Here is a 12,792-nt window from a genome sequence, read left to right as displayed (position 1 = left end):
TTGTTAAATTGCATGTCATGAAATGTCCATTTGGCATGTTTTTTAATGTTTTATGCATGACTATCATACTAGGTATATTGTTTTGCACTAACACATACTCTTACCTACATTTTTACCAAATATAGGATCTCATAGTCAGGGTCGTAGTTTCGTTGATAGGAGTTGATTGAGATTCTTTGAGCTTTAGTAAGTTCTTATGCTTCAAAAGACGGATTTTTATTGTATTCATTTTCTTTCATGTGTTTCTCTTTTGGACATTATATATAGGCTAGGCCCAATTTCATTCGATTGTAATAGATGACTATGATGAGACAAAGTGTTTAGACTTCCGTTTTTCTTTACAAAACTTTTGACTTGAAATGTTATTTTACTCTTATTGTTCTATTTCTTATGTTATGAGGACTAAGTGGCTTTTATAGGGTCCTTCGGGGTTCTATACACCATGTTACATCTACAGGGTACCCTTGGATCGTGACAATCATTTTCTCCAAGGAGGATTAATGAGATAACCACATGGTTGCAATGTTGTTTCTAGATTATATGATCATAGTTAACCGAGCATAGTATACTAGAGAAGACCAAGTTTCTACTCAACAACTGTGTATGAGCAAAGAAAGATATGAGTAGGACGCTTAGTGCAATGAAAATATAGCCAAAATGATGACCCAACTCAATTTTTTTTGGCTAAACATGTCATGGGAGGTAGGATAAAATCAGTGAATATGGTTGGAATAAGTAGTGGGCAATGCCCAAAAGGTTACAAGTTTGAGGTATTATGCCATAAATAAGTGAAATACTTGGGAAAGCTCCTTTGCTCTTTTGCTTTTTTCGAAGATAATGTTGAATCGCTCTCTCATACTCATACTACAACGATCGTCACCACGGATGAGGGCAGATTCCAATTTGCTTCATTATCTTATTCTTCGTCAGCAACTATTGCTCGAGACCTACCCTTGTGCGAGTGACTGACAAGGGAAAGCGATGGCTTAGGGAGGGAAGGTGAATTGCAGACTTGGGTAATCACGTAAATCATTACATAGTGTTGTAAGCGCACAAACATAGCCAAGTTTGTGAGTGTGAGAACAATAATTCACGCATTCACTTTATCGAAAATAGACTAACTTTTAACAAGTAAATTTACTTTATCGAAAAATAAAGTAACTCTATAAAAAGAAAAAAAACTTTAGAGTTTTTATCGAGAAGCTTAACCGCCACCAAGATAGGGAATTGCTTCAATGGAAAGGCAAAAAAATGCACTCGAACATAAGGACTCACGCTAGGTGTTTCAGGAAGTCTGCTTCTCTAGAAAGATTGTCTCTACAAACAAAGCACTGGATTAGCAAACTATTTCAAAATATGGAAATGTCAAAAATGAAGAAGGCCAATTTTCTCTTGATTAAAGTTGGTTTGCTAATAAGAATGGAGTGAGATACCGTGACATATCAAGTCAAATATAGAAGTCAATAGGATCACGTCACATGTCAAAATGACATAACATGCCTAGCCAAATAAAAAATCTAATATTGCGTCACATGTGTGCAAGTGACATATTCAGGCAAATCAAATATTATCATGTCACTTAACCATGATTGACCGAAAGAAACTTTTCTTCATTACACCTCCTTCATTCAACAACTATAAATAGGGATCCTCATCATTCAAAAAATTCACCCAAATTCTAACAAGAACTCAAAGAAAGCTCGTGGATCAAACACTGCAATTTTTTCTACAAGCGTTCAAGCACTGAAACTTTTTTTTGCAAGTTCTAGAGATCAAGAGAAAGATTCAAGATTAAGCTCAAAGACCCCTTGAATTCAGCAACAAATGAAGAACAAGTTCATCCAGATTAAAAATCAAGGTCAAAGACCATTAAATATTTGAAAACAAGATTCAACAAATTCATAGAAATTATATCACTCATATATTGAAATCAAATACCTGGGTTTTGTGATATATTTCAGTCTTGATTATTATATTTTTTAATCGAATTTTACCGTCTATACTTGCCGATATAAATTGGTCTTTTACATGATTTTTGAAGCACAACAGATTACTTTTCAATATTTCTTGTAACCACATGGTTCATATCATCTTATGAGAATCATGAGTAGCTACACTGCATATTTTTAGGGTTTTGCCATTGACTTGATTGACATTTTAACAATCGCTTATAAATATTGAATTTTTCATCTTTGAGTTATTTAATTCTTCTTGGTTTGAATCATTTTATTTTTAGCCAACTGTCAAATATTATTAGTGGTTCGTTAATTGAACTTTAAAAAGATAACAATTGGGCATAATAAGTAGAACTTGTTTGTGAACCTTATTGGTAAAGGAAATTGATTCGCTAATAAGGATAGTAATATACCCTTTAGACTTGCTTAGTTCATACATACAGAATTTTAAAAGCACTTCATTATCATATGATGTAAACGTCAAAAATAGTTGAGTAGTCTTAGAGTTTGTGGCAAGATGCTCAATAAGTAATGAAAATGTAACAAATAACTCAGGTAAATAAATATGACAAGTTTTACTGTTTTCTTAGTTAACTTTAGGATAATAAAAACTCAAGAATTATTTGTTTGTAGGAATAGTTGAAATAAGAATTCCAATTAGACTATCAATTTTACAAGTCCATGTGATTACAATATCTGAACTCCCGCGTAAACCTGTGTGTGCATTTGTACACAATTGCAAAACTACTGTAAAAGATTTATTAGGAGCTAAATGGTCTCCTTTCACTAGTATATCTATCAACAATAAAATGAAAAAATAAATAAATGAACACCTTAAGAAATATCCCCTCATAAACTCCTGGCGATCCAACTAGTAATTATATTCAACCAAAATATAGACAATGTTTTCCATGACTCAAATTATTGTTGAGGAATTCTGCAAGGCATCCAAAATACGATGCTTAAACCATCTTTGAGCGGCCAAGTGTATTTGTCTTCTCTCAAAAATTTTACAGTTAGTTATTATGATTGGTGCCAAACTAATAAACAACCATGAGTTCAAGGAGCAGAAAAATTTTGAACTGCCTTCAAGCCAGCTTGTAAAATAAACACTTGAAAGACCCAAAAAAAAAAAAAAGAAGCAACAACCAGCAAGCAGCATACTATCAAAAACTCCCAAGTCAAACAAGTAAAATAACCAAAGCAATAAAATCCTCCTTACATGTTGTCAAAGCAGATGCATAGCATTGTAATGGAAATAAAGATTGTTTTCCTCATACAAACACTTCACAAAACAAATGGTTCACCGTGATGCTTCGAAACCTTTTGTGAATTCTTATGATGCTTTGTCCATTAGTTGGATTGGAGTCAAAATATTCGCCTTGCTTGTCTCAACAATACACCCATTCATTACCATTTCCTCCAGCATGAAGTGCGCTTTCTCAAGATGAAACATGATATCTAGCTCACACTATTGAATTAGAAAATTAATTAATAAAACAGTAAGCAAAACATCCTTACTGACTTCCAAAAAATAATCAACTTATTTCATGACAAACTTACCACATTGCCAAAATGACGATCCATAGTTTCAACTAAGAGGTGAATGAATTCCAAAATAGCTAATTCATTCTGCCAAATGGAATAGGAGATAAATGATGAAAATGCAAACCAAAACAATAATCTTAACTAGCTATTATTGGACCTACATATCAACAAAGTTTTGACCCAATAATCCTCCCCCTGAAGGCCTGCTGTGCATGAACTCAAAATTCCAACCTAAACAGATTAATACAGAAATATAAAAGATTTTACAAACAAGACATAACGAGATGATGTTTTCTTCAGATGGTAACAAATTTTATATATTCAAAGCACAGCAGTTGTAATCACAGGGGCATGATCCAAAAAATATACAGCAAAAAAATTATTTCTTACAGTAATCAAAGAACATATAGTGTTAGCTTCTGAGTCTTTTGTAGAAGCAAGCAGTTCAATTTTATCTTCTGAAAGGAATTAACTTTGACTTAAAAGTCATGAGTCCCTAATTTTCATACAATTTACCATATGCATGCAAGGATCGAATTCCTCTACTTTTTCCAACTTGAAGGTCTTTTAATTTTATTCTAGCATGACAGCTTTTTCTTGTATTGTTTGGCACAACCCAGTGTTTCCCTGCTAATGCTAGAGCTAGAAATGTGTTCTAAAGTTGTCTAGTCACTATACAATGAAAGAACAAGTAACTGGTAACTATTGTATATATATGTGTATATGGCCCTTCGTTTTTGAAACTGGTAACTATTAAGTATATATGTGTATAAGTGGGTTAACAATATATGGGTTGTACTACAACCAAGTTTCAATTGTACTCCAGAAGGTATACTGATGATCTACCTCTATATTGACTCTAGAACATTAATAATACAATCAGCGTCATCTGAATATATCTGTTTAGACCAAAAACATAATAGCAGAACAGAATTCAGTTTGATCTTCTACATACTATATATATTTTCAAAACATCTTGAAATCATCCACCGGATGCAAGCAAGGACAATTTTCCATCAACTTCTGTTCTTTGCCATGGATCCTACTTCCAACCAACTTTGTAAAGCTGCTATAATCTTACCAGGCATGATCCAGGATATGCCTTTCAGGTTAAGAGCCAAGAACCACACAAAACAAGCTACTTTGTGTGGTATATCAGTTCTTTAAGTATGCTTCCAAGGCCAATTGTCAATCTGCTGATTAGACTGATTCATCATCCTATAATAAACAGAAAGGGAGAGAAGGGACACCCTTGTCTGATTCCTTTTTGAGTAGAGAAAAATCCCATTGGTCCTCTATGCACAATAACCAAGTGTTTCATCATTGAAATACTAAATTTGATCCATCTTATCCACCTTCCTTAGGATAGGAATAAGGTAAGACCAATTGAGCTGATCAAATGTCTTCTCAAAGTCAAGGTTCACCACTTTTAACCCTCTAATCTAGCACTTCGTTTACTATCAAAGTTGCATCTATTATTTGCTTGTGTTTTGTGAAGACGTTCTGATGTGTTGAAACAAGCTTGTCAATAATCCTCTTAAGTCATCCATCCAAAAGCTTAAACACAGTCTTATACATACTGCCGATGAAGCTAATTGGCCTTATAGTGTTTTAATTCCACAGCTCCTTTCCTTTTAAATATCAGTGCAATATAAGTTGGTATTGCTGATTTAACAGTATGGCAAGTCTGATGGAAATCTATGAGAGCTCCCACCACTTCTGGCTTGAAAAAAGTTCATGTTCTTTAAAACAAAATAGTGAAACCATCAGATCCTACGGCTTTGTCAAGAGCGTGGGACTAAATGTTGATGTGAACTTTCTCCTCACCAAATGTTTTATTCAAGCATATCTATATCATCGCCTGATAAGTTGAGCACATAATTCTCAAAAAAAAAAAGAAAAAATCAAAAAAGTTAGGCACATCTTCAAAATTGGCAGTAGGCCTCTAAGCTTTATTTTGAGTGTAAAGATTCTGGTAGTACCTCCTCCTTTATTTGCACTTTGTCTTCAATTATTTCCATCCCCCCGCCTTCAGTTTATCTATGTTGTCATATCTCCCATGAGAGTTGGCCATTGCTTGAAAATACTGTGTTTCTGTCTCCATACTTAAGCCACAAACATCTGGACTTTTGCCTCCAAGAAATTGTTTCAACTTAGGCAAAATTCCTAACTTCTAACTTCAAAATTGTTGAAGCATGAAGCAGGACCCCAAATACTTTGATCCAAACATAAGCTGAAGTCTGGTTAGCTTACTTCGTACCCATAATCGAGACCCCCAGTTTACGGTTAGCCTCCGGCCATTCCAAAACCATTCGTCATCCTTAACTGTAGCTGCCTCTTGTCTCGAGGGAAGTTCGAACACGAACTGACGGTGGGAAAAAGAAGTCATTTTCATGGGATTTTCTTTCAACAATACTTCCTCTTCATTCAGAGATATAGTCTCATAGCCATCAGTTAGGTAGATGTACTTGCCCTATTTCCACGGGTAGTACTAGGAAACTACCACCAATTAGGTTACTAATTTCCACCCATGCTGAAATCTCACAGCAAATAGGGATGGTGTAAGCATATCCATCACTTTCTGCTTCTACTTTTGTTTGGGAAGTTTCTTTGTCTCCCTTCACTTTAATTCTGGCCCAACTAGGACTATTCAAAACCGAACCAAAACCAATAAGCGAATCAAAAAAAAAGTTATTGGTTTATCAGTATTGATTTTGCAGTTTACACTGGTTCTTAACGGGTTAACCGATAACCTAATAGTTGATTAATAGTTACATTTATATTGGCTATCATGTCAAACAGATAAACTTCAAAAGTGAACCGAACCAACTGATATGCATCCCTAACCCAACGCATATGATTCTTCATACTGGTTTTTTCTTTTGTTTCAATTCAACTACCACAAAACTACGAATTACTTTGGAAACCTTTTGGGACCATAACTTTAACATCCATAAGGGCCGAATCCATATGTAGTTTCTTTCCACAGGTTTTGGACTACATCTCACTATGGGAGACCACCAATCAAGGAGTAGCTTCACATACTTCCAGCACCATTCACTTGTAAGGACATGTTCGATAATTTATCTTGTCAAAAGTTCAATCATCAAATAGAAATCGTTCATCTCATAAGTATTAACTTCATGTGCAGATTCCTATACAAAGGTGACCCATCTTTGGACGTCATTTAGAGGTGGAATGTCCTACAAAGACGCATGGAATCTACTAACATTAAATCTCCAAAGAAAATCCCTGCATATTAATTTGGAGCTACCAGAGATAATGATTCTGGAGTTTGATTGGCAATGTTTAGGTTTATGTAGTCATCCATTTGTTGGCCCTGACTACTTCAGCAAGAAAGGAGTTGATGGTTGAAATTACAGCTTTCTTTTTCTTTATGTTTGACACGTTAGTGAATCTTTCTATCCTTAATGCAATCTTTTCCCTCCCTGCTTTAACTGTAGGATGATGGTTTTTGATCTGTTTTTTCCTTGTATAGCAATAATGCTGATGTAACTTCGATATTTATTGTATTTCAATGTACAGTACATCTCTGCATGGAAATCTTCTATTTTCCATCGTATGATCGACATACCCTGGCCCTTTGTGGTCGTGTTAAGAATATAAACAATCCACCTTATGACTTTAAGGCTCAAAGTGACTCTTCTAAGCAGATTTCAATGCTGAAATTGTCCTTCTGATGTCATCAGATTATAACCCTGGGTTAAAATAAATTTTACCATCCCCATGTTGAATACAGACTAAGTTTCTGATCAATCACTGACGAATGATTGAGGATCAAACTGAATTTCCTACAGCAAAGTTGCCAGAAAAGTGGTTGTTGAGCTAGCAAAAAGGAGAGAAAGATAAACCTCGATTATCGTGTGCGGGAGTATTTTTTATAGTCAACATCTATTTTTGAGTGGCCCACCTTAAAACAAAAACAAACAATTCCCAGATGAAGCTTAATAGCCAGTGGACATCTAGGGGAACATCTCGGTAATTAAAAAATGTTCTTGGCCTATATCAAAAGAACAAGACAAATACTGATCTGGACTGCACGACTTATACTCCATAGTTATCCTAGTCTTCTAGAGTTCTCCATAGTTGATAGAAGCATACCAAGTACCAGCAGTGTGGGAGGTAGGTTCACACATAAATTTAAGATATTTTTCTAACTATAGATATGAAAAATTAAGAAACTTTCAGGTCACAGAATTACGTCATGGTGATAAACAAAAGACGCTTCTGCGTTGACATGACAGGATATTGTCATGAAAAGAGGGGGGATCAACCAACACTAGTTCAAAACATAAAATACGAACAGAAATATGTTAAATCAGATGTAATTGAATGGTAAGCAAAGAGGGGTTAGCTAAATTGTAAATAAAAAAGCAGGAAGTATAACTTACTTCTTCATTATCAACTCCAACTAGGAAAAAGAGTGACGCATATCGCCTATAGACAATTTTGTAGGTACGATGCTCCACAAATGAACACTGTTTTGAAATGCAGGATCAACAAGAAAGATTGGAACAGAATGAGAACATGTTATGCACATTCACAATAAAGAAAAAAAGAATTTTACACAGAAATAATAAGCTTAGAAAAAGTTACTAGTAAACTATTTTAAAGGGATCAGTCATGTAATTTCATTTCATTCTCTATTCTACAGAACTATTACAACGTTTGAACATAGAAAAACTAAGAATTGAAAGAGCCATGAGAGTGCAAAATTGATAACCTGTTGTTCGTTGCGGGCAAGGCATTTGCGTACAATTTCACCCTCAAGGGCACGTCTTTCTTCAAGAGTAAGGTATTCGTAATACTGGGCAAGACGGGTTTGTCCTTGCTTATTCACCATTAGTATGAATCTGATCCCCATGATTACCTGATCCAATCTTCGATCTTCAATCTCCGGTCTTCAATGTTCAATCTTCTAATCGATTAGGTTTTCTCTTTAGGGTTTAATTTTAAATATCCAATTTATGTACAATTTCTACTCCACTTTAAATCAAAAATATACCTAAAGTGAGTAAAAATTATTGTAAAAATTAGGTAAATCAATCGTGTAAGGATCGTGTAAGGGACCAATTATTTTTTATCTCTATTCTTTCACTATTTATTAAAAATTCTTTTTTATATTAATTTGGATAGTTAATATTAAATAATGTTATTTAAATTAGAGCGAAGCATAAAAAAAAGGAATTATATTTATCCCATGTTTCAAGCGGACGTTTAACAAATTTAGAGCCTGTTTGGCTCAGCTTAAAAGTTGGTCAAACTGACTTAAAAGCTGGTTTTTGACTTATTTAACTGTTTGGCAATACTCAAAATAGTTTATTTTAAGTTAAAAAAACTTATTTTAAGCCAAAAGTTAAAAGCTGGGGTAAGGGTGCTTTTTTTTTAAGCTTATAAGCTGTTTTAAGTTGACCACATTTTTATGTTTTTTCCCTTAATATTTTTATACAATCTCCAAATTACCCATATAACCCTAACATTTCTTTCTTCTATTTTTCCCTTTTCACGTTTGACATAACAACTTCAGCACTTTTGTCCAAACGCATAACTGCTTATTTTAAAAATAAGTTTCAGCACTTTCAAAAGTACTTTTTTAAAGCTGCTTTTATTAAGCCCATCCAAACGGGCCCTTAGCGTTCAATCTGCATAAACCTCTAACGGATTTAGGGTAGTAAATTTCAAATTGTGAAACCTTCACATTGTTCTTCGAAAAAAAACGTAAAGTTTGTGTAAAAAATTCTGAAACGCAATATGTGAAGATTCAAAAATGAATATTTCTATCTTGTTAAGACATTCTAGAACATGGTAAAGTGATGTTATATACGAGCGATACAAAAGTGACGAGATAGTGGTTGGAAAAATATTTCATTCATGAATCTTATTTCAGCAATTGCGGCTGAGTTGGGTATTGATGAATCGAAAAAAAATATCGAGATTAGATATGTTGTTAAAGGTAATTCGTCTTCATTGTGTATTCGTATTGATATGGGGTTGAAATTGTACATAGAAATTAAGAAATATGAGGTGGAATTCGGAATCTATCCTCTATACATTGATACATTAGATAAATGTGTTGAAGAGATACTAAATTATGATGCAACAAAAGGTGCAATCGTGTGTGTTGAGGGTGGAAAAAAAAGACGCAACGACTCTAAGCACTGTTGAATCAAAAATTGGTATGCATATTACCTACCAGAAATAGAGGTGAAAAATTTTATATCAGATACCAATATTTCTGTTGTGGAAGAGAAGCAAATGTACAAAGATAATGCAACTCTAAAGGTGGTAACGGAAAATTACAAATAAAGAAAGGCTTCACTTTTAAAGTTAAAAGAACTGATAACAAAAGGTATATTATACAATTATATGATAATGTTCCTAATAATATATATCTTGTTTGTAATATGTTTACCATGATACACTAATATTACATGTTACGTGTAGTTGTATGTAGAATGTATCTTGTTCATTTTGATGTTTTTCTGGTTATTAATGTATAAATGAATAAAGGTAGATGAAAAATGTTTAAGAGTAAATTTGTGATAATTACATAATAAAGTATCATGATGTGATACATTTATTTATGAAAGTATCAGTTCTATCTTGTAATTGAAATAATGTATCGCAATGTAATTTTATTTTTATTTATGTATTAGTACAATCAACCTGATCAAATAACATATATATGTTATGTAATTGCAACTACGTATTAGTTTTTTATTCAGATTATTCTAGTTGGAAATTGAAGGGCTCTGTTAGAAAGAATTCAGAGACATTCATAGTGAGATACTTTAATAGTGAACATACATGTCCATTGAGAAATACGGTATTAAGTAAGTACAAGCTACTGTTGGGTTTGTTATTGGTGTGACAACTTCAAAATAGAATCATAAAAGAAAATATACTTTGAACGATATAATTGAGGATATTAGGGAAATGTATGGCGTTTAGATTTCTTATTAGTAAGCATGACGGACTAAAGAGCATGCATTGGAAATTATAAGAGGTAAACCTGCTGATAGATATAGAAAATATGTCAAGATACATATATATGTTAGAAACTGTGTATCCAAATTCATATGTAAGGATGCATAAGTCTGAATACAACAAATTTATGTATCTTTTCATATCATTAAGGTCAATAAGAGAGGATTTGAGTTCTGTAGGCTAGTTGTTGTTGTTGATGCTTCACATCTTAGTGGAGCTTATCGAGGGACATTTGTATCTGCTAGTACACTCGAAGGAGCAGGTATGACATCTTGTTATGAATTTATTTATTTATTAACTCAATAGTAAGACGTTATTTAAACTATATTGTTTTGTGTTTCTATGTTAAGGTTGCACATTGCCTTTGGTGTACGAAATTGTTGACACGAAAATGATTGTTCATGGATGATATACCGTGGTTTCACGGTATTATTAATACTTTTTCCTTAAGTTTAGTGTGTTAAAAGCCTTTTTGTGCTAATTTTTATATAAGTTTCTCCTTATTTGCAGGAAATCTGTCCAAAGATGAATGCAGAGGTTTTTGAGCGAAAAAATGCAGAAGAGACCACCTACGGAGCTTGTGACGGTCCGTCATGCTCGTGATGGTCCGTAGGTGTCAGCATAGTGCAGCTGCTGAAGGAAGATGAGGAAGTATGACCAAGTGTGGGGTTACGGAATGCATGACGGACCTTCGTATCCATTACGGTTCGTCATGAAGTTCAGAGAAGTAGTCCCAATACCCATATTCCAAGAGTTCAAGTGTTTTGGAACGGAGACCCTCGACGGACCGTTATGCCTGTGACGATCCATCATACCTGCCATTGAGGGTGATGAAGAGAGAAGCAGAAGAAGAATTGCATCAAGTATGGGACGACGGAGTCCATGACGGTCCGTCGTGACCACGACGATCCATCGCGTTGTCCGTCGATCCAGCCGCGTTTTGACAGATTTCCAGCAAATAGAGTCCTTATGTAATTAGTTTTTATTTTTTTTATAAATAGTTCGAAAAATCTCATTTTTGAGGTTAGACTCCGGATTATTTGGTTAGGCCCTTGATTATTGTTAGACCCTTGATTATTTTTAGACTCTTTGTTAGACTCTTTGTTCTTCAATTAATTTCAGTAATTAATTGTTGGTGATTTTTGTTGATTAATCAAGCGAACTTTTGGATTTTACTCTTTCTCATTGAAGTAAGTGCATGAATTCTTATATCATATATTTGAATATTGTGATTATGACTATGGGTAACTAAACTCCATAACTAGGGTTGTGGGAACCATAGGCGAATAATGAGGTAAAATCTATCTAAAATAACAATTCTAGAATAGTGTCTTGCATGTATTGATAATTCTTTCGCTTAGAAGTCTTTTTAACGGATGACCAACGTTAGAACTCACTTTAATGCTACTTGCCGGACCAAGGAGGTAGATAATAGGAAAAGAATTATCAACATAAATTTAGTGTATACTATCTAATAGGCTAGTATTGATTGGTACGAGGTAATAACTTAGTCAAATATCGAATACGATGCTTAATATGAGGTAAAGATAAGGGTTAGTAAGCAACACACGTAGCCGGACCAAGGTGCGGAGTGAAATTTTCTAGATGCCGGACCAAGGATTTAGAAATACATAACTTATCACTTTGCATGCAAGATACTAGGAAAGAATTGTTATAGTTAGAATTATTAAGTTATGAACCTGTGGGGAACACGTAAACCCTAGTTACTTTGATTAATTGATTAAACTCCAACATTCGAATCTGTTAGTTGTCTCTATTAATTTTGCTAGTTATTTTCATTTATTTAGGAATAGAAACCCCCCTTTTTATCATTTTTGCTTTCCAAGGAAGTAATTGACTGAACAATAGTAATAATAGATTGAAGTTAAGTCTAAAATATTTTCCTTGTGGGAACGATCTCAACCTCATTACTTGGGTTATTTACTTGACACGATCGCTTTACTTCTTATTTGAGAAGTAAGTTTGAGCGTATCAATGGACATGATTCTTTCAACAGTTTAAGAATATATTTGGTGAGTGGGAAAAAGTGTGTGTTGTATCTGACAAAAATGAAAGCATAAAGAAAGGTGTAAGTATAGTTTATCCAAATGTTCCTCATTTTGCATGCATATGGCACCTCTGAGAAAATGTTTGTTCAAACTTTAGGAGAAGCAGGACCATTCTAAGTGATCTGTTTTTCTCAATAGCAAAGACTTATAGAATAGAGGATTTTGAAAAATTGATGGCTAAATTGGATAAAATAGATGGAAGCGTAAAAAAA

The 12,792-nt window shown here is 33.9% G+C and overlaps 1 protein-coding gene across 1 annotated transcript; it reads right to left on the bottom strand.

Moving 5' to 3' along the window:
- Positions 1-3,116: 3,116 nt before the first annotated feature.
- On the bottom strand, positions 3,117-8,592 carry LOC101264931 (AP-4 complex subunit sigma). Its single transcript, XM_004239276.5, has 4 exons — positions 8,248-8,592; positions 7,916-8,002; positions 3,519-3,587; positions 3,117-3,426 (listed from the first exon to the last, which is right to left on the bottom strand). Exons 1-4 carry the CDS (start codon positions 8,386-8,388, stop codon positions 3,292-3,294), a joined length of 432 nt encoding a protein of 143 aa, XP_004239324.1. The 5' UTR covers positions 8,389-8,592; the 3' UTR covers positions 3,117-3,291.
- Positions 8,593-12,792: the final 4,200 nt, after the last annotated feature.

Source organism: Solanum lycopersicum, chromosome 5, assembly GCF_036512215.1.
Source record: "Solanum lycopersicum chromosome 5, SLM_r2.1".
Classification (NCBI taxonomy): Eukaryota; Viridiplantae; Streptophyta; class Magnoliopsida; order Solanales; family Solanaceae; genus Solanum; species Solanum lycopersicum.
This window is presented reverse-complemented; position numbering and strand designations above follow the sequence as displayed.